This window comes from Protopterus annectens, chromosome 17.part0 (genome assembly GCF_019279795.1).
Source record: "Protopterus annectens isolate FY-2018-M chromosome 17.part0, PAN1.0, whole genome shotgun sequence".
In the NCBI taxonomy this organism is placed as follows: Eukaryota; Metazoa; Chordata; order Ceratodontiformes; family Protopteridae; genus Protopterus; species Protopterus annectens.
This window is the reverse complement of record NC_056751.1, coordinates 348563949-348587429: the sequence shown is the minus strand read 5'-3', so window position 1 is coordinate 348587429 and position 23481 is coordinate 348563949. Positions and strand designations below refer to the sequence as shown.

General features: G+C 41.5%; 1 protein-coding gene across 2 annotated transcripts in view; it reads right to left on the bottom strand.

The window, feature by feature from the left end:
- Positions 1–23481, bottom strand: part of HPS5 (HPS5 biogenesis of lysosomal organelles complex 2 subunit 2) — a 1422788-nt gene that overhangs the window by 758374 nt on the left and 640933 nt on the right. For both annotated transcript variants that reach the window (XM_044059074.1, XM_044059075.1), the window contains exon 11: positions 6416–6574. In XM_044059074.1, coding sequence (XP_043915009.1) covers positions 6416–6574 — 159 coding nt within the window. The remainder of the gene's footprint in view (positions 1–6415; positions 6575–23481) is intronic.

Below are 23481 nucleotides of genomic sequence, written 5' to 3'. Positions count from 1 at the left end.
GTGCAGGTATGCCTCCTTGAGATCTAGAGTTACCAGTCAAGACTCCTTGCCCAGCATGGGAAGAAGCTGCTGTAGGGTCAGCATTTTGAATTTTGGAACAATGATGAATGTGTTTAAAGCGAACAGGTCGAGAATAGGTCTCCATTTGCTTTCTTTTCTTGGTACCAGGAAGAGTCTGGAGTAAAATCCCTGTCCTTGCTCCATAGATGGTACCTTTTCCACAGCTCTCATGTTTAATAATTGAGATATTTGTTTTAGAGCTTCTGCCCTTTGATTTGGAGGTAGGTTTGACATTCCTCTCTTCCCTGGTAGAGTATGGAAGTGAAACCTGTAACCTTGGTCTATTGTCTGCAAAATCCACTTGTCTCTTGTGATGTAATGCCAGTTTACTGAAAATAAAGCTAGCTTCCCGCCCAAGGGTGCTTTTAGTTGTTCCCTGGTAGGCGGTGCTAGAGCCAAGTCACTGTGATTGTCCTGTAGTAGTGGTGTTGGCTGTGTCCGTGGCTGCACCTCGCTGGTTGTTACCCTGCCACTGGCGTCCCCTGTAGGCACCCCTGGATTGACTTCGGCCTCTTGAACGCCTATTCCTGCCTCTCTAGGCTCTGGAGGAGTCTGGAAAGGACCAATTCTTGGAGGGCCAATTCCTGCTAAACCTTGGAGGTTGGACCTGTAAGAAATCTTTCACTGTTTGGACAGATTTTGCCTTCTCTTCCATCTTCTTCAGCACCTGTTGTGCAGGAGAGCCAAACAAATTGATCTTGTCCATGGGAGCATCTAGTAATTTGGATTTCACATGGTCTGGTAAGGCCTGCTCTTTTAACCATGCATGCCTTCTGATAACTGTGCCAGTCATGGCTGATCTGAAGGAAGCTTCCAGTGCATCATAGCCGCATTTTAAGGAATGATTACTGACCTGCTGAATGTTATGTACCATTTCCTGAACAGATTTTTTTGTCTAATGGTTCATCTGAGGACAACTTCTTGGTTAACTGGTCTAGCATAAATTCTTGATACTGGATCATGTGGAATTGACAGTTCAATGCTCTAGCTGAAAGAGTAGCAGAAGTGTAAACTTTTTTACCCCATCTCTAAGGACCTGGATTCCCTTTCAGAGGGAGGGGTTTTGGCAGAGGTAGCTGCTACAGCCTTAGGACCCTGGGAGATAGTCTCGGGATCTGCAAAAGGAGCCTTATACAAATGGTGATGAGTATCCGGAACCCTGTAGTACCTATCGGGCTTAGCAGGGGCTGGTGGAAGTGAATCAGGAGCAGTACAAGCATCATTAAATGCATCATCTACAACAGAGAGAACTGGAGGAATGGCTAAAGGCCTATGTTGTGGTAAATGCAGAAAGGTTCTAAGCCTCTTTCTAGAGTCTGAGAAATCCTGGCCCTGCCACTGAAATTGTTCCCTCATAGCATGCAAGGTTTCCCCAAAGGAAAATTCCTCAGGCGGAGGGGCAGAAGGATGGACTCTTCAGCATCAGAGTCTTCATAAGGGGAGAAAGAAGCCTCTGGAGGGTTAGTATTATCTGAATCATCAGAGGAATCATCTGTAGAAACTAGTTCAGAGTGCTCTGCTCTAGGCCTCTTCTCTGGAGGTGGGTGAGAGGCCCTGTCTGTGTGAGATTGGGATCCCCGGATTAAAGAAATGAGATCCTCTGCTAGACTAAGCATTTGTGAACTAGAGCTAGGCCTGTGAGAGGGGGTCTTAGCAGGCACAGATTTAGTAGTTTTAGCTGCTTTAGCCCTGGCAAAAGCCTTAATGGACATGGATGCAGGTGGCCTAGCAGCTCCACGTGCAGGGGTGGAGATATCCAAGGGGATAGTGTCAGATAATTCCTGAGAAACTGCAAGAGCAGAAGGTAAATCAGAAGCCGATTCCACGAGATTGGAAGAGGCCTCGGTAGGAGGTAAGTTTTCGGCTGAAGGAAGAACCGCTTGCTCGGTTTCAGCCGAAACCGAGACACTCGCGGTTGGCCTAACCGCGGTTTTGGCCGAAACCGCAGACCGCGAGTGTCGGTCCTTTTCCTTGCGCTTTTTTGATATTTGTGTAGTCGGAGGATCCGACGGCATAATGTAAGCAAAATCGGAGCCGAAAAACTCCTCAGCAAATTCTGACCGACGTCTAAGCATCCGTCGGTTAAAAGAAGCACAGGCTAGACAAGCTACTACGTCGTGGTCTGGGCCTAAACAAGGTAAGCAGTAAGAGTGGAAATCTTTATGAGGTATTTGTTTCCCACAAGTTAAACAGTTATTCACTTTTTCTGACATCGGCTGAGGCAAGAAAGAGTCCCCAACAGGGTACTTAGCTTTTTAGAAGTCTTCGGTAGTAGTAGAAGAATTCGGTAGTAGTAATCTCTGGTTCTGACCGACCGGCACTTGCGAACAGCTTCTGCTTCGGGCGCCACGCGGCAAGAAAGACTGAGGAAAATGGCGTCGGCTGATGCCTTTATATCCGAATAACTGCAGCTGTGACGTCGGGTGAAGTGCGACACCAGCCGAGGCCAGACCCAGACTTTGGAATCCGGCCGACCGAAGGGCTGCCTGACGACAGGACAACCCATTTGTAAGGACTGCAGATGCATCCTTGAAGGACATCAAGGAAGCCCTCCCTGTTCTCTCGCCCATGACTGACAAGAGCGGCTCTCCCTTACCCACTGAGGGGACCTCAAAAACAGGGGATATGGCTAACCCCTGGTCCAAAGTGACTGTAGGTGCTACACCAGAGGGATTTGGAGTAAAAGATGAGTGGTTTGAGCTAAAACTAATGGCCAGAGAAGAGTCACCCACCTGCAGCTGAAGCAAATTGCTAGCCTGCTATGGTAGCAAAGGCTTAACCTTTTCATTTTGTTGCTGGTAGAAGGACCTACCATGGGACTGTTAGTTTGTTCCATGGCAAACCGAAAATGGTGCCCCTTTCCTGGGAAAAACAGGCAGCAAAAGCTTTTAAAGTCACTTTTTCCACATAAAACCACAGTAAAAGCACTTTAAAACACTTTGCCAGCCCCAAAACGTATGATAAACACAATTTCTCCACAGAAAAAATGGTTTTCAATGACTCACTTTTAAACCTACAGGAAACAAGAGTACTCCCGTTTAAAAGTACAATACAGTCTAGAGACAGTCTGTTAAAACACAAACTCCTTGTTTTAAAATAACTTTCCAGAAGAGAAAAGTGTTGTTAAATAAACAAATTTTAAAATGGAATTTTTTTTTCTAAAAATGGAACTTATCTGCCCAGGAAAGGAAAAGCTTATGCAGACTGTCAATCCTCAAAAGCCTTAGAGGAGTGCACTCTTTTGAGATAGGAAAGCTTTGAAGGGCTTGGTGCCCAAACCTTTATTTTTAGTCAGCTCAGCTCAAGCTGACTGATGGTCTGGGAGTGTGGAAGGTGCCCTGAAGCTTTGGAAGCTGGCTGGCTGTTCTGTCCTATGCAGGATACAACCCACACAGCTAAGGCTACTGCAGCAGAGATGAACATGATGAATACTGAAAGTTACAGAAGTGGAACAGAAACTCAGTTTAGTTTTCGCATTGAAGTTATCATCCTATACATCTAAACGTTTCTTTCATAACACAGTTACAACACAAAATAATTATACTTCCATATGTCCGCATAAAAATACAGCAACATATCTACTACATACCTCATACTCATGAAAACACATTTGTAAAAGGCTGTGTGCTTCAAAGGTCTTACAACATAACCCTCGACCAGATACCAGAAATGACATGAGATAAGAATAAAACATCCACAGACTGTTACTACACAATGAATTATAGTCAACTGTGTTTGTAAAACATGGCTTATTACTTTACACAGTGAACTGAACATTCAAGTGGTAACATCAAAGAAAACATTTGAGTAGATTTTTGTTTCAAAGAATGCCATAACCTATACAGTCTTCCTTCAGATTCTAATCAGCTATAAATCTACTATAGCTACGATAAGCACATATATGAGTGTGTTTCTTCATGATCTCCAATATTATCCCAGTCCATTAGCCTCATGTAAAAGGTCACAGTTAGACGAACAAAATACTAAAAGTGTGGGAACAACTTGAAGAGTTACTGAGGTATTGTAAGCCATTTATAAAACATTATAAAACCGAATACTTACTGTGTTTATTGTGACTTAAAATCCAATTTAAAACTTAGAATTTATTGAAGCTTACCACTACAAAGATTTGCTTGCACTGAACAATTACTTTTCTTAAGTAACCCTTAATGATCTATAGATAAGAATAATTTATTTGATTCTGATTACTGGGAAGCCTGACTGGACAAAGTCCATTTTCTGGAGGGCCAGGAAGAAAATTTCCACATTACATACATCTGCATGAGATAACAGCTAGAAAGCACTACATAATACTCAGGCATATATAACTAACAGGTATTCACCATGTTAAATACTCTGTATAAATATATACAGCACGTTAAGTTCACACACATCAGCAGAACATTCAGCACTATTTTACATTGTACCTATATTCCTCCACTGTAATTTTCAGCACACAGACAGGTAACGAGGCATATGCATATTTTATCCAGTTAAAATTTACTTGAGAATTACATTTAAGAGATGTTTAAGTGTGCTAATGTTTTTGATGTTTGCTTAATTTGACTGCATTAGGAGGGGACATGGTAATGGGGTTGGTAAAAGGGCAGGATTATTTTATTGATAGGCATGATTTTATTGCGATTTTAAATTATAAACAACATATTAATATCAACATTTGTTTGAACTGTGACACTACAACTGATTCTGTCAGAACACTCAGAAATGTAGCTACTGGAAGGCACAGTACAAAATTACATAGCTGTAATGTAGGGAATGAGTTAATCCAAACTGCACCACTTTTAGGATATTTGTTGTTGTGCAAATACAAACACTTCTTTTCCAATACCTACTGCAGTATCTCTGTATTGCTAAGCACTCCTTTGCATCTCTCTGGCAGTGGCTGAAATGGTCCTTCAGAACTGGCCTACTATTTCGCTAACCAAGCAGTAAACAAATAAGGTTGCTATAATACAGGAATGGGGGGATGATAATTGGTATTGCAACTTCACAATCAGAATATGCCCCCTTGCTCTTGTATTACACTATTCTGAGCTCTAGACTTAAAGCAGGCAACTAAATCCTTTTCCTTAACTGAAACTGCCCCTAAGTGTATACTGCTTCACTGGGTTCCATTTTATTAGGTATATCAGATGGCGGTCTCTTTAGTTTCCTCCAGGGAGATTGCACTACACAGTGTACTCCTGAACAAACAATAAACCCTTCCACCCCTTAGGAAAGGCAAGCTGACCAAGCACATTCAAATCCACCCCCTCCGTCTGGCTCCTCCAGTCCTGTGGCTGCTAATCACACCCCACCCAACTGGGTCACAGTTAGTGCTCCAGCCCTCCTTGGTGTGGTGCCAGGCAGGCTTCTGCATACACTGCAATTAATACAAAAGCTAGCTCTATGGCACAAAGGGATAAAACCAACCCAAACTTGGTAGCTAAAAGAGATAAATGGGGAGGAAATTAACAGAGTGGCCAACAGTCACCCTCCATCTGTTGAGAGGAAGTTTGTTTGGTACTGCTGGGGGGGGGGGGGTGCTGGGACTGCTACTACATGCAAAGGGACCAGGCAAAAGGAATCCCAGTTAAAGAATATTTGCACTCCACTTCATCTGAACAGTGTGGGTGTGTGCTTGGCAAATCAGGGAAAAGTGCTATACTAGCCAAAAGGGGAAGGTTATACATGTAAAAAAAAAAATCTGATGGTCTGTCGTCAATCCAGTTCGTATTGTTTCTATTGGCAGTTAAAATAACTGGTGCATAAGAGAACTACCCAGTGCACAAAGAGCTTCCTTACAAGTGGTGATGTGGGTGTGATACAGAATGCATGAGCACTTAGGCTGCAGACTGGGATTAGATTTCCAGGCTGGGAAGAGGACAAAACAGTTTTAGTTAAAAACAAGGTCATTATAAAAGAATCCAAATGCTATTAAATTTTGAAATCTTCTCTCACAGGAACATCTTGCACTTGTCTGGTGATAAATTATATGGGAGAGGAGTCTGGATAAAAATGTTCAACACCTTTTTCATGTTACACACAATAAGACTTGATATTGTCTATCCCCTGCTGTGCTAAGGATAAGAGGCCATCAAGTAGGCTCTGGGACACTCTCTTAAGGAATAACTAACTCTTCAAACCGAAGACTGACTGACACAGACTTCAAAATGAAGAAACATGAATACTTCAAGATCACCATATAGCTCTTTCATATAGCCTTACTGTTATATAATTCATAAATAAACTGACTGGCAAGTTCATAACATTAAAAAAATGCACTGCATGAAAAAGCAAGAGTAAACTGGATGCCATGAATGCAAACTGTATTTTGGAATCCAAATAAACTTACATGAGATGAAATACTGCTTCTTCTGCTGCTACAGGCGGACTCTAAAGGCTCCAGTTTTGAGACAATGTCTTCTAGTTGACTTATCAGATCCTGCTGGGTTGAAATGTCCAGCTGCCCTTTCAAGTGTTCAAGTTTGTCTACGGGCAAAGTCTTTCGAGCCTTAGAAAATAAAGTTATACCAATTATGAAAATAAAATGATGAGAAAATATGTAGCAAAAACAGACTCCAGACTACATGTATAAAAATGCAAAGGTCAAAAACATGCTAAGAAGTGAAACAGAATGAATGGCACAGATTAAATATTTGGAATATTAAACTTAATCTGTACTCTGAAAATTATTTACATGCTTCTACAATTCTTCATTTAAACCACAAAGTACTGAAGTGATATTTGCCAAAGTTGTTTGGAAAACCATATAATCAACAGACCACACAATGTATTAAAAAAAAAGAATCTGGATATATTTATCAAAAACACTGAATACAAATGTGTCACTCACATCCTGATGTGGCAAAACATCATTCAAACTACAACACTATCCAGTGGTACAATGCAAACCATAGATGCTACAGGAAAAAAAGCTCACTATATCTGTCTGTCCATTACTGCTTTTTTACGTTACTGCAAACTTATAGTCATTACTTCAGTAATAATGTCTATCTTAGCCTTTTGTCACCCACTTTTCCTTTTGTTTTCAATCCTTCTAAGCATTAGTACCTTCTCCAATGAATTCTGTCTTTGCCTTATGTGGCCAAAGTATCCGAGTTTTAGTTTTACTATCAGATCTTCCAGTGAATAACAAAGATTAATTTCCTTAAGTATTGACTAATTTGATCTTGCAGTCCACAAAATTATCAAAAGTTTTCTCCAATACAATTGTTCAAAAGCATTAATTTTCTGGTGCATGACCTTTCCTGTAGTCCAACTCATATAGTCATATATTACTGAAAAAAAAAACTGCTTTGACTACATGGATTTTTAGACAATGTAATATCTTTGCTCTTTAAAATATTATGCAAATTTTCTGTAGTTTTCCATTCAAGAAGCAAGAGTGTTAATTTTCATGGCTGCAGTCATATTTGCAAACATCTTTGACCCCAGAACAATAAAATCAGTCACCATCTACAGTTCTTTCCCCTTTTAAATGAAAATAATTGTTAGGGAGAGATGACATAATATTAATTTTTAATGTTGAACAGCAAACCAAAAATTACTTGTTAGCAAGGCTTGCATCTTTTTCTCAGTTGTTTGTAAAAGCAACTGCATCAATTCAGGGTAAAGAAAAGTCAGTGACCGCCTTCTCCTCACACTTTATTGGTTTATTTATTATTAGCAGATTTAATTTTGGCTAAGAATGAGTTTGTGTTTTCCCAACTAATAACTAAGAATTTTTTAGTCCATAATTAGCAATGTACATGATTTTAAATGGGTCTCTTTATCATTACTTATGTTAAAGTTGCCTGCATAGAATGTCTGTCTCTTGCTACTGTGATTCTTTCTCTGCCCGCTTCGATGCCCTCTCACCCCCAACTCTCCAGCTACCTCTCAGACCCTTACAATTACTCCCTCAACTCCTCCCACAATTTAGTACATATTATCCACTCCTTTAAGACATATACATTAAAATCCCCTTAAAATTCAATCCTCTGTCAGCTCTACTACAGCCCATTTCACATACTTAAAACCTTCTTTACAGACATTCTCAACCCACTTTTTTCCATACACACTCATACTTACACCTCCTTATACACACACACACATATATCTATCTCTCTCTCTCTCTCTCTCTATATATATATATATATATCTATATATATATGGTTCCACTTTATAATCTTGAAATACTGAAATCTCGAATTTCAGTATCTTGAGACCATAAAGTCGAACGCTTGAAATCCCGAAACCCCAAAACCGTGAAACACAAAATTGTGAACAAAAACACACCATACACTACAAAACACATACACAATCCTACCCACACTACAACAAATAAACAAACAAAACACACACAAACACAAAAACACAAATCAACAAACCTATACTACATATAAGTAGGGGGGCAAGCCCCTCTGTACCCACCCATGTGGGAGGTTGCGCCCCCTACATATATATATATATATATATATATATATATATATATATATATACTATCTCCAAGATCGCACCAAACAGAAAAAGACAGCAAACTCACCACTAGACAATCTACAGTAACCTCGCGCACACACATCACAAATATACAAACACCACCACTTTCAACACTTAAACACTTATACTTTTACCTGCCTACCCTAACCCATACATAAAATTTCCAAACACACTCATATACACTCAAACAAATACCTAAAACCTTAACAAAATACTCACTTACCTTACATACCAAATCCACATAGTAAACCATACATGCTGCACACACTACATCCTGTGACAAATACCAGAACACCATAACCGTGAATTCGACATTTCCGGATTCGGGCTATGGTGTTTCGTGATTTTAAAAATTTGACTTTATGGTCTCTAGATACTGAAATTCGAGATTTCAGTATTTCGAGATTATAAAGTGGAACTATATATATATATATATATATATATATATATATATATATATATAGATAGATATAGATATATACATATATATATATATATATATATATAGATATATATATATATATGTATTTATATATATATATATATGGTTTCACTTCAAAATCTCAAATTACTGAAAACTCAAACCTCATCTGGTCGAGCCCATATGATAGAGTTTTCAGAAACTCAAAATTCTAAAGTGTTAAAAAAACACTTGAATTTACTTGAATATAACGTTTTTGCAGGGGGGCAAGTCCCCCTGCACCTTTCCTACTTAAATATACCATCTCCGTGATTGCACTACAGTGAGGAAATGGGAAATCTCCCGTTCTGCACTTCTGCATACAGCGCGGAACGGGAGATGTCCCTTTTCCCCACTTTAGCGCGATCTCGGAGTTGGAATATTTAAGTAGGGGGGTGCAGGGGGGCTTGCTCCACTACAGAAATTATGTGTTTCACTGGTGTTTTTTTTTTTTACTTTACTTCGGAATTTCGAGTTTCTGAAAACTCAGTCATATGGTCTCGACCATATGAAGTTCAAGTTTTCAGTAATTCGAGATTCTGAAGTGAAACCACACACACACACACACACACACACACATATATATATATATATATATATATATATATATATATATATATATATATATATATAGAGTATACTAACAAAATTCGGAAAGGCAATTGTGCGTTTATGCACAACACCAAACCGAAACTAGGAAAATTTACTCACTAATCCCTTCATAAAGTCGGAAATAATCACCGCAATGGTCCTATTTACAGCACTGAACTTTCGGAATCGAAAGTCAGTACTAGCATCTATGTTTTTCAGGGGGCAAGCCCCCCTGCACCCCACACACCCCCTGCAACTTAAATATACCAACTCCGAGATCGGACTACATAGAGGAAAATGGGAAATTCCCCACTCCCTACTGTACTGAGATGTACATTCACAGTGCCAAACTCATAATAACGAATGCAGCTCTACATTCACTATTATGGTTCGTAATATTGCAGTTCGGTAAAACTGCTATTCCACATTTTGATTGCAAGCATATATATATATATATATATATATATATATATATATATATATATAGGATCACTACAAAATACCAAATGCCCAAAATCCCGACGCTGAAAACAACGAGACCAGATGACTGAAACCCCGCATTACCGAAAGACCAGAAGCGCGAAATGCAAAATCACGATGTTAAGGGATTTTGCGTTAGCACTTCTGGTGTTGCGGTTCAGGTAAGTATGTGTGTGTAAGTGTTTTTGCGTGGGGTGTAGTGTGTGTTGTGACTGAGGTGTGTGTGTGAGGGACTGTAATGTGTAGGTGTGAGTTTGCCTTGTGTGTTTGTTTGTGCAATCTTGGAGTTAGAATAATAAAGTAGGGGGGTGTAGGGGGCTTTCCCCCCTGCCTATGTCTAGTGTAGGATGCATTGCTTGTTTGTGGGGGGGGGGAGGTGTGTGTGTGTGCTGTTTGGTTGTGTAACTTTCGCGATTTTGAATTTTTGCGGTTTTAAATATTCGGTATTGTGGGGTTTCGGGCATGTGGTCTCGGTGTTTTAAGCGTCATGATTTTGGGCGTTCGATATTTAGTAGTGATTCTATATATATATATATATATATATATATATATATATATATATATATATTATATTCACTTTAGAAAGCCCATTACACTGAAATTTAAAACACTGAGACAAAAATCTTGAAAATTCAAAACATTGAAAACTCAAAAAGTACAGCTGTGTACCTACCATAAATGTAGATATTCAAGTGTATTCACTGTTGCAGTCATTACAATTGAGTTATCCTGCTGGCAGGCTACCCGCAGTCGGCCTGAGTTCCAAAGTCTAGGTCCGGTGTTGGTTGCTGTCGCCTCCTCCCTGACGTCAGTGCGCCAGGGGTATAAAAGATGCAGCCGACGCCATTTTCTTCAGTTTTTCTTGCCCCAGATGTCAGGCGCCCCTAAAATGGTAGGCTCACTAATGCCAAAAAGCATGCATAACCAAAAAACAACTTTTCCTTCATCTACAAGCAAATACACCACATAGGCTGTATAGAATAGAGAAGCACAGATAAGTCCCAGCAAGGAAAAGGGGGATGGAGGGAGGGTAACCTGGACTGCAACAGTGAATACACTTGAACATCTACATTTATGGTAGGTACACAACTGTACTATGTTCATCGTGTTTCACTGTTGCAGTCACTACAATTGGGTTGATTCCCAAAGCTATGGTTGGGAGGCTGGTGCTAAATAGGATAAGGAGAGGCTATCAAGCCCTGCAGAACTGCAGTGGCAAAGCCTGCCCTGGATTTAGAATAGAGAGGTAAGTTTGTTAAAGTATGCACTGAACTCCAAGTTGCAGCCTCTAAGATGTCTTTGGTCGGTACTCCTCTGAGGAAGGCTGCTGAAGTGGCTGCTGCTCTGGTGGAATGTGGCCTAATGCCCTTAGGCACTGATTTGCCATGCTGAGAATAGCAGAAACGAATGCAGTGGCCTATCCACTTTGAAAAAGTCTGCTTTGAGATAGGCTTTCCGGCAGCATATGCTACTAGAAGTTGTTCAGTCTTTCTGAAAGCTTTGGTTCTGTCCAAGTAGAAGCATAGCTGTCTGTGAATGTCCAAAGAATGCAGAAGTCTCTCACCCTTATTCTGTGGGTTTGGGTAAAAGGTAGGCAAGTGAATTGTTTGGTTAAGGGCCACACTGGTCACTACCATAGGCATAAATGTAGGGTTTGTCCTCAGAGAAACCCTGTCAGGATGGAAAATGATAAAAGGTTCCACAGCCATGAGTGCCTGTAACTCTGAGACTCGTCTAGCAGAGGTTATTGCTAGGAGCAGAGCTGTTTTCCAGGATAAGAATTTTATATCAGCTACAGAGGCTGGCTCAAAGGGAGGCAGTGTAAGTTTTTCCAAGACATAGTTGAGGTCCCATGCAGGCATTGTTGCTCTCCCTGGGGGTCTTATGCTTTTGGCCCCTCTTAAGTACTGCCTTAGTAATGGATGAGAAAAAATAGGTGGTTCTGTATTGTAATGAGCTGAAATGGCAGAGGCATGAATTTTAATGGATGAAAAGGAAAGGCCTTTATCCAACATCTCAGTTAAATATTGCAAAATCTGAGGAATATTTGGAACAATCGTGTCAATACCTTGGTGCCTGGTTCCAAGCACAGAATCTCTTCCATTTTTCTGCATAAGATTTTCTGGTGCCAGGCCGCCTGGCCTCCAAAATAACATCCATAACTGCTTTAGAAAGAGGTGTGTCTTGAATGGTTACATTATCCGCCATGCTGCCAGGTTTAGGGTCCTGAGTTGGCTGTGCAGTATCTAACTGTCTTGTTGAGTTAATAAGTGAAGAATTTGAGGTAGTGTCCAAGCTGGGCATTGGGACAAGCTCTTTAGGATTGGGTACCAGTGCTGGCGGGGGCCAGTCTGGGGCAATCAGAATCATTTTTGGCTTCTCTTGTCTGACCTTGAGGAATACCTTGGGGAGGAGAGGCAGAGGAGGAAAGGCATATACTGTTAGGTTTTTCCAGCTGAAAGATACAGCATCCACTTTCCATGCTTGCTTGTGATAAGTCCTTGTGCAGAATCTTTGTAGTTGGCAACTGTGAGGAGAGGCAAATAGGTCTATGTCCGGGCATCCCCAGTTCCTTGTTATCATGCTGAAGACTTGTGGATCCAATTGCCGCTCATGGGGATCCATTAGGTTTCTGCTTAGTTCGTCTGCCAGAGTATTTATCCTTCCTGGCAGGAATTGTGCTTGAAGATGTACTTGGTAAGTCAATGCTGTGTCCCACAAGTTCATGGCTAGTCTGCAGAGGGGGTAGGAATGTGTGCCCCCTTGCTTGTTTATGTACCACATGACTGTGGTATTGTCCATCTTTATCAGTAGTTGTCCTGGATGAAGTATATCCTTGAAGGCTGTCAGGGCATTTTGAACTGCTAGCATCTCTTTTTGATTGATATGTACATGCATTTGACTTGCGGACCATGTGCCCTGAATACATCTTCCTGCCATATGTGCCCCCCAGGCATAATCTGATGCATCTGTTGTCAATGTCTGCCTGGCTGTGGGTAAGGTGAATGGCTGTCCCGTGTTGTGGTGACAGGCTTTTGCCCACCATCAAAACTCCTGTTGCAGGCAGGGAATGAGGGTAACTATTGTTTCCAGGCTGTGGCAATGTTGAGTCCAAACACTTTTTAGATACCATTGAAGTTTCCTCATGTGCAGTCTTGCATATGGAATTAACAGAATGCAGTATGCCATGAAGCCCAAAGCCTGCAGTATTTTTCTTGCAGATAACTGGGTCTTTGTTGCCAACATTTTGAAATAAGTAGTCAGTTGCCTGTGTTTGTCTGGTATGAGATAAGCCATCTGGGCAGCTGTATTTAAGCTTGCACCCAGGAATATTATCTCTTGAGAGGGTATGAGTTTTGATTTCTTTTCGTTTACTGTGTACCCTAGGTCTGCTAGTAATGTTTTTACAAACGGCAGATGCTGTAGTAGAGTGAATGAAACTTGTTTTTGTGCCTCTGCCCATTGATTGTGTGGCAAGTCTGGCATACCGTTTGGCCTTGGCAGGGTGTGAAAGTGGAACCTGTAGCCCAGGGATACGATATTTAAGATCCATTTGTCCTGAGTGATCATGTGCCAATTTAGAGCAAAAAGTGCTAGTTTTCCCCCCAAGGGAGCTGCCAGAAGATAAGTGCTTGGTGCTGGCAGGGGAAAGTCATTGAGACTGTTTCCTGTATGGCTGTGATTTTTCTTCTTCGCTTTTGGAGGTTGAAGCACCCCATTGTTTAGGCCTGTATGAGCCTTGGAGCTGTGATCTGCCACTGGGGCGTCTGTATCTACCTCTTTGTGGCCTGTCTGACACTGGAAAGGACCAATTCTTTGCAGGCCAGTTCCTGCTAAATCTGGGAGGCTGTACCTGTAAGAAATTCTTGACTCTTTGCATAGATTTAGCTTTGTCCTCCATTTTCTTGAAAACCTCTTCTGCTTTAACACCAAACAAGGTATCATGTTGTAATGGAGCATCTAATAATTTTGCTTTAACATGATAGGGCAGATTCTGTTCTTTTAACCAAGCATGTCTCCTAATGACAGAACCTGTAACAGCGGCCCTGCTGGAGGCCTCTAGAGAATCAAAACCACATTGCAAAGTATGCTTTCCTACTTGTTCAGCAGCATGCAATAAATCCTGCATTTCTTTGTTTTCTGCACATTCTGAATTTGTCAACATTTTTTGTTTAAGCAGTGACATTAGACATTGCTGATATTTAAGCATATGAAATTGACAATTTAAAGCTTACAGCCAAGGTAGCAGAAGTATAAATCTTTTCCCCCATCTGTCCAGGGCCCTTGAATCCCTATCAGAGGGTATAGGGTTTTTTGCAGTGGACGCCTTGACCCCTTTGGGACCCTGAGAGATAGTTTCTGGGTTTGCAGCAGGGTTTTATGAAGAAATTTATGTGAATCAGGAACCCTGTAGTATCTGTCTGGCTTAACAGGAGCTGGTGGCAAAGAGTCAGGAGACAGTCCGGACTCTGAAAATACATCATCTACAATGTCTAAAACAGGAGGAATAGCAAGGGGCCTGTGCTGAGGTAATAAAAGGAAGTCTCTGAGCCTTTTCTTGGATTCTGAGTAATCTTGGCTCTCCCAGTGGAAATGCTCCCTCACAGTATGCAGGGTTTCCCCAAAAGAATAATCCTCAGGAGGAGAGGCTGAAGGAATAAATTCTTCAGCATCAGAATCCTCATAGGGAGGAAGAGAATATTCCTGGTCAGAAGAGGAATCAGAGGAAATGGAAACCTGATCTGAAGATGCATATTCTATCTCTTGCCTAGGCCTCTTATCAGGAGGGGGATGGGAACCCCTGATCAAAGTAATTAGGTCTTCGGCCATTTTAAGCATCTGTTTTTTAGGCATGGAGGCCTGTCCAGGAGAATGCTGTACTTGTTTTTTTGTCTTTAGAGCTGCTTTAGTCTTTGCCTTTGAAGCTGAAGTTGGTTTTACATATAACTGTGTAGGCCTGAAAACACCCTCAGAAGCCGATGCCTGCTCAGCGGCTCCGGACCCATCTGAGGGAAGCGTTTCCGAGTGTCCAATACCTTGAGTTTCCAGCGGCCTAGTCGGCTCCACGTGGGAGTCGGAAGCGGCCTGTGGCTCTGAGGTAGCGGGCATCAGGGGCTGAGAAAGCGCCTCACAGAGAACCGGCGAAAGGCCTAGCAGAAGCCTCGTCATCGGTTTTGGACCTCGGGTGCCTGTCCTTTTCTTTGCGGGTAATAATATCCAGAACCTATTTATCCTTTGTTACGATGTGCCAATTTTGTGGAAATAGAGCCAGTTTTCCTCCCAAAGGTGCTGCCAGGGCAATTTTGCTTGGCAGGCGAAGAGGGAAGTCATTGTGTTTGTTTCCTGAAGGGTTGAGATCTTTCGTCTCCACCTCTTTGAGTTGTTGTATGCCATTGTCTAGGCCTGAAAGAACCTTGTGGCTGGCCTCTGCCCCTTGGGCATCTGTACCTACCCCTTTGGGGTCTGTCTAATGCAGGAAAGGACCAGTTTTTTGATGGCCAGTTTCTGCTGAAACGAGGAGGTTGTACCTGTAAAAAATCTTTAACTGTCTGCATAGATTTTGCCTTTTCTTCCATTTTCTTTAAAACTTCCTCTGCTTTGACACCAAATAACACATCTTTCTGCAATGGAGCATCCAATAACTTTGCTTTGACATGTTCTGGTAAGGCTTGCTCTTTTAGCCAAGCATGTCTACGTATTACAGATCCTGTGACAGCTGCTCTACATGAGGCTTCCAATGAATCAAAACCACACTGTAAGGTATGCTTTCCCACCTGTTCTGCTGCATGCAGCAAATCCTGCATCTCTTTGAAATCAGGTTGATCTGTCTGAGGGATCATTTTCTGCTTTAACTGTTTAATCAAGTACTGCTGGTATTTTAGCATGTGGAATTGGCAGTTTAAGGCCCTCATGGCCAAAGTGGCAGACGTATACACTTTCTTCCCCCATCTTTCTAATGCTCTGGAATCTCTTTCAGAAGGTAGTGGATTCTTAGCAGTAGAGGCCTTAACCTCTTTGGGACCCTGGGAAATGGTTTCGGGGTCTGCAACAGGGCTTTTATATAGAAACTTATGAGAATCAGGAACTCGGTAGTATCTGTCTGGTTTAGCTGGTGCAGGAGGTAAGGAATCTGGGTTTAGATTAGATTCGGTGTAAACATCATCCAAAATGTCTAAAACTGGAGGAATTGCAAGGGGTCTATGCTGTGGGAGAAGAAGAAACTCACGGAGACTTTTCTTAGAGTCAGAGTAATCTTGGCCTTCCCAGTGGAAGTGTTCCCTCATGGTGTGTAAAGTTTCCCCAAAAGAGTAGTCTTCAGGGGGGGGAGACGGAGGGAATGGATTCTTCAGCATCTGAGTCTTCATAAGGAGGGAAGGAATAATCCTGGTCCTCAGAGTTAGCTGAGGAAATGGATGCTTGGTCAGAGGAAGGATAATTTTCCTGCAGTCTAGGCCTTTTGTCAGGAGGGGGTTGTGAACCCCTGATAAGGGTAATTAAATCCTCAGCCATCTTAAGCATCTGTTTTTTAGGCATAGGGGCCTGTGGGGGGGGGACTGTGGACCCGGTTTCCTAACTTTTAAGGGGGCTTTAAGTTTAGCGTAAGACTTAATAGAGATAGATGTCGGTTGGAAGACACCTTCAGAAACCGAAGGCCTGTCCAAAATCTCTGTATCACCGTCAGGGTTGGCGTCCGAGGGGTGAGATGGAACCGGCTCCTGAGGCCCAGCTGATTCGGACTGGGAGGCCGTCAGAATTTCCAAATCTGCGGTAGTCAGGGGCTGCGTAGGCGCCTCGCTGAAAACCGGAGAACCGGCAGCAGGCCTTGCTAAGGCCTCGGTATCTGGTCTTGGCCTTGGTTGCCTGTCCTTATCCTTGCGTTTTTTTAATCATTGCTGATGTCGGTTGCTCCGACGACATGCTATAATTAAATTTTCTGCCAAAATAATGTCGGGCGAAATCTGCCCGATGCTTGATTGTACGTTTGTTGAACCTAGCACAAAACCGACAACCAGAGACGTCGTGGTCTGGGCCTAGGCAAGGAATACAATAAGAATGAAAATCCTTATGAGGTATTTGCTTCCCACAAGAAATGCAATTATTAACTTTGTCTGACATCGGTCTGAGGCAAGAAAAGTTTCCCCAACGGGGTACTTAGCTTTAGAGAAGACTTCGGGCTGAAATTCGATTCGAAAATCTCAGGAGCTAGCCGACCGGCACTTGCGAACTGCTTCTGCTTCGGGCACCGCGTGGCAAGAAAGACTGAAGAAAATGGCGTCAACTGCCTCTTTTATCCCCCTGTCGCACTGACGTCAGGGAAGAAGCGACGACAACCGATGCCGGACCAAGACTTTGGGATTCGGCCAACTGCGGGACCGCCTGACGGCAGGATAACCCCAAATGTGATGACTGCAGCAGTATAACACGATGAACATCAGGAGGGATAGCTAGAGGCCTGCGTTGAGAAGCAGGTTTAAAAATTCCCTAAGTCTCTTTTTGGACTGAGAATAGTCCTGGCTTTCCCAACAGAAATGCTCCCTAAGGGTATGCAAGGTTTTACCAAAAGAAAAATCTTCTGGAGGGGAAGCAGAGGGAATGGAGTCCTCTGTATTAGAATCCTCATAAGGAGACAAGGGTAAATCCTGGTAGTCAGAAGGAACAGAGATATTAGAATCCTGATCAGAAGAATCAGAAAGAAAATCAGTTCTAGGTCTCTTAGAGGGGGAAGGCTGGCTTCCCCTAATTAAGGTAATAAGGTCTTCAACCATTCTAATAATTTGTTTTTAAGACATATGGGCCTGAGAATGCGTTTTGGTCATCGATTTTCTAGGGTTAGTGTGAGCTTTAGGTCCGAGGAATTGGGTATTCTTAGCTTGCAACGAAGTCGTAGGTTTAATTTGAAAATCGGTAGGCCTGAATACACCCTCAGAAGCCGGTGCCTGCACAGCGGCTCCGGACCCATCCAAGGTAGAGACATCCGCAGGTTCCATAGTCGAAGAAGCATCTCACGGCATACCAGATTCCGAATGGATCTCAGTAGAGGCCTGCGAATCTGTAGTAGCATGGATCAGGGGCTGCAAAAGCACCTCACTGAGTACCGACAGACTGGCGAATAGCTTATCGCAAGTGTCATCGACAGTTTTGGACCTATGCGGTCTGTCTCTGCCTTTATCCTTACTTTTTTTTGGAAGATCGATCGGTAGTCGGATGGCTGAAAGAAGCCATTTTGGAGTATGGAGATCGAGAACAAAAGTATTTAGCTACAAAAATAGCCTGACGACGAATAGTTCGGGTGTTGAACAAGGCACAAAACCGAGAGCAAGGGACGTCATGGTCTGAGCCTAAACAGGTGACGCAGTAAGAATGAAAATCTCTATGAGGTATTTGCTTTCCACAGGCAAGGCAATTGTTAGTTTTTTCTGACATCGGTTAGAGCAAGAAAAAAGGATCCCCAACGGGGTACTTAACTTTTTTTGAAGACTTCAGGTCTGAAACTCGAAAATGACAATCTCATTAGTCGGCCGACCGACACTTGCGAACTGCTTCTGGCACCGCATGGCAAGAAAGACTGATGTAATGGCGTCGGCTGCATGTTTTACACCCCTGACTACCTGACGTCATGGAAGAAGCGACAGCATCTGACGCAGAAATCCGAAGACTCTGGTATTCAGACAGGCTGAGGGCTACCTGCAGGCAGATAACCCAAATGTGATGACTGCAACAGTGAAACACGAAGAACATCAGACTGAATGGGTATCTTCCATGGTGGTAGCACATAAGAAAAGCTCAGACGATATCAGAATACATATTGATCCACGAGATTTTTAACAAAGCACTGAAAAAACCTCATCATCCAATGCGCACAGTCGAAGTTACAGCTCTGATGCCAAATGCCACTGTTTTTTTCTGTCTTAGATGCAAAAAGTTAATTTTGGGGAATGTGGACCAATGTGATTATGTGGAGGACAGGGAAACATTTGACAATGTTAACAGAAGAATAATTGCCACAGAGAAACCATTCCATACAGCCAGCTGGGATTTTATAAGTAGGGCAATTTTGGCATTGCCTGATATAGTAAGAGGGTTAAACAGGAGGACATATGAAGGTTCAAAGGCAAGAATTAAAGTGGAATGGATCCTCTCTTGAAAAGTATGTATGAACAGAGGAACAAGGTAGGGTGTCCTCTTTACTTTTTGCTTTATATTTAGGAGAATTAACAAAGAAAATAAGAGACTCACAAATTCAAGAATATAATTGGTATGGTAATCAAGAAGTTACCTTTATTCACAAGTCATATTATTTTGTACTTGATAAATCCACAAAATGAGTTTACTTTGTGGAGCATTCTAAGACAGATTAAAGTCTTTTGAGGACATAAAATACAGGAAGATTAAATAAAGGTTATTCAAAAACTATGTATCCAAGCACAAAGTGGTTCAGTAACACCCACATTTATGGGGATATGAAGTATTTAGGTATATGGATTAACATAAATTTTATTAAGGCAGCTAAGGAAGGGTTAGAAGAGACTGTCACTATTCAAAAAATAATGCAAAACAGAAGCTAGTATCTCTTGCTTATGCACGTAGATAGTAAGGTGCAAGCAATTAAAATGTTTATAGTCTCTAAGTTTTATACAGTGGTCGTGTATTTTTAACAACTGGAGAAGTTGAGTACCATAATTAATAAACAGTTGGAGGAAATTTTCCAACAGGGATGACTAGCCAGGGGTATACAAAGTAGGCAAGAAGGGGCTAGAATTTACTTGAGAAAACTGGCAGAGACCAAGTTTTGGGGAGCAAATAAGTAGAGATGCAAAGCTAGTAAGAGTGGGATGAGGCCAAGCAGGTGTTTGGACTGCAGGCTACAGGCTGCCTTCCTTATCAGGTACTGATACAACAGTATAGGTAAAAAGAAAGGGAGAGAGGATTGCTGAATGAAAGATTTGCTCTGGTAGAATTTTTAGTTGAGTCTTGAACAGAAGTCGCTGTCAAAAGGAATAACTAGTAGTGCATATAAGATATTGCATTATAACTAAAAGAATCAATCAGAGAAGGTTAAAACGACTGTGAAAAGAGAATGGAAAGGCTACATACAAAGGACTAATGGAAGGACATCTGCACCGATAGCAAATGCTAAAGGTGTGACAGGAAAGACAAAGTAATGGAAGCATGTTTTTTGTAATGTAATGAGTCGGCAGATTTTAAAAATTCCCTACATAATACTTTGTCAGAAATATTAGAGGAGCAAATGGTGTAACTAAGGAAATTATTTTAAACTGGAATATAGGATCAAAGGTATGGTAAGCCTTTGCTAAGTTTAATGCTACTGGCTGCCAAAAAAGCAGTTACTAGAAAATGTAAATCAAAATCTAAAACAACTGCAGTTGAAGTACTGAATATTGTAAAGGAGATAAAAGAACTGTTGATTAGATCTTTAGAAAGGGAAGGAGTAAATCACATACACAGAAATTGAATTTATGGGAACAACACCTGCAGAGTAATGTTTAGGAGCAGGAGGAGTGATGTTTAAGGGAAGGCAGCAAATGAGCAATTTAAGTAATGTTGGAGTGAATTAAATTGTTAAAAAGAAAACATACATGTATACTGCATGCAAACAAAGGAAATGTTACTATGGTTTATTTTTCTGTTACTGTACATATAACTATGGCACTTTTTAAAAATGTCATACGCCCCAAAAGTCAACTGCACCAGTAACTTATATTTATCCAGGCGATCTTAAGTGAAGAGGTACAGTTACAAATGTAACAAAGTCAACTCCAGTACAGAGGTATGAATAAGGATAAGGATTTCAACAGTCTATGTCATTATTTAATTCTGAGCTCAGGCAGTAGCAAAAGTCTTAGATAAGTAGACCCATTTCTTTTTGATAATGATATCACAAGGCGCCAACAGAAATTTATTGAAATGTTACTACTTGCAAACTAAAGCTACACATGAAAAAAGAGGGATAGAAACAGAATGAACACAGAAAGAGTTAGCAAGGGGAGGTAAACAGAAATTAGCTCATTTAGATCTGTCAGCACTCAGTTATTGAGATGTCACATTATGAATGATGGCAGGTTAAGACAAAAGGTGCCTGGAGCTCAGAGAAAAATCTTTTAAAATCAATAAGTAAAGCAGCATTTACCTTACTTATTCAGTTAAATCGTATTCTCACATTTAAACTGTTTAATCATAGCACTAAATACCACCAATTCAGTATGGTGATTAAGTTAAATTTAAAGAAGAGTGCAATGTGTAGTCTGCCACTCAAACATTATAAGCCAGAAATGAAGAAAACAGCCCACACAACTAGAGTTGCAGGTTTGAAGCAGTAATCAATGCTGCAGGTGTGAATGAACTAGAACATGTATGTCAAATGCAATTTCACAAGGCCTACACATGATATGACATCTAAGGTGTTTAAACTAATGGTCAGGATTCAGGCTTCTTGAATTCTAAATGTATCCACCTAACCTAGCAAAAAGGCAATATTACAGTATACCAAACAGGTTGCATGTCCAATGTCTTCATATAATTCAAGTTATACAATATTTTTTGTTAAGCAAGCACAAAGTTAAGCTTTCTGACCTGAATGATGGCACACTTACTACTGTCTCAATATTTACAGGATTTGTACAGGTATGAAATGAAACCTATGTACTTACCATAATGACAGCTCTTCATGATTTAAGCAGCAGTTGCTCAGAACTTTTAAGACTCTCCAAGGCTTTGAAACTTCTTCTGCTACTTCCCATAATGCTCCATGGCTTCTCTTCTCTCCAAATTGAGCTTGCCCTAAGGACACATGGGACCCAATAATTAAGCTCTCTCCACAGGACTGTATTGAGAATGGGAGGAGGAAGTTGAGCAGGTTTTCTGAAGTGTAGGGAACATAGATCATGAAGATCTAATGTTATGGTAAGTACATACCTTTTATATTTTAAATGATCCAGTTTGCCCATTTCAATATCAGGACAGTGTCTTTAACTGCAACCTTCTGGGTGGTATCAAAACAGAGTACCATGAAGTAATGGTGGCCATAAAGGTAGACACAGACCTAGAGATTACATCCAGCTTAAAATGCCCAGATCGCAGCAACACAGACATCAACTGAAAAACATTCTGAAAAAAAGTCTAGGAGATAGCTATATATCTAATTGGAATGTTCATTAGATTTGCTTAGTGTGGGTTCTCATAGCAATATGGAGAGAAAGTCATATCCCAGATGACTGGAGAATAAGCATTCTGGTGCCAGTGTACAAGAACAAGGAGGATATTCGCAACTGTGGGCAGTACAGAGATATCAAACTCCTGTCACACTGCATGAAAGTTCTGGTGAGTATGACTGATAAATGAATATGTAGAGTAGTAGAAAGTAAGATGGGAAATGAGCAGTTTGGATTCAGATCAACATGCAGTACAACCAACCTGATGTTCCCAATGAGATAGATAGATGAGAAGACGCTAGAGATGAGGAAAGAGTCCAACCAGGCATTCCTAGACCTGGAGAAAGCATATAACAAGGTCCCAAGAAATCTGACTTTGGCAGTTCTGTGGTGGTTCAAAGGCACAGAAACAATGAAAAATTAGTGCAGGCTTTGTACAAGGACCCAAGGACACAAATGCAAGCAGTGTTTGAAGTCACACAGGGGGTTATCAATGGGAGTGGATGTGCATCAGGGTTCGGCTCTGAGCCCACTGCTGCCCATACTAGTAATGGACTACATTAGCAAACAGGTCAGAGGGGGAAGATCGACAAAGATGCTGTATGCAGATGATGTGGCATTACAAGCATACTCTGAACAAGAAAGTACAGTTGTGTACACTTACCATAAATGTAGACGTTCGAGTGTATTCACTGTTGCAGTCATCACATTTGGGTTATCCCTGCCAGGGTAGCCCTCAGTCAGCCTGAATAGCAGAGGGTTAGTATTTCTGCATTGGTTGCTGTCGCTCCAGGACTGACGTCAGGTTGTCAGTGGTATAAAAATAGGCAGCCGACGCCATTGCATCAGTTTGTCTTGCTCTAAATGTCAGGAGCCCCCAATAAGGAGCTAGGTTATGGTGGAAGAACACCACCAGTAGAAAGTAAATTTCAAAAATTTCTTGTAAGGAGAGAGAGAGAGCAAGAGAAAGAGAGAGACACAAGGGGGAGGGAGGGAAACCAGGACTGCAACAGTGAATACACTCGAACATCTACATTTATGGTAAGTGTACACAACTGTACTATATTCTTCATGTTTCACTGTTGCAGTCATCACATTTGGGTTGATTCCCAAAGCTGAAGAAAAGGGTGGAGGCAGTCAAGAAGACTGGGGGCTGGCTAGGATGCCCTGCAGGACTGCAATGGCAAAGCCTGCCCTTGATTTGGAGACGATAGGCAG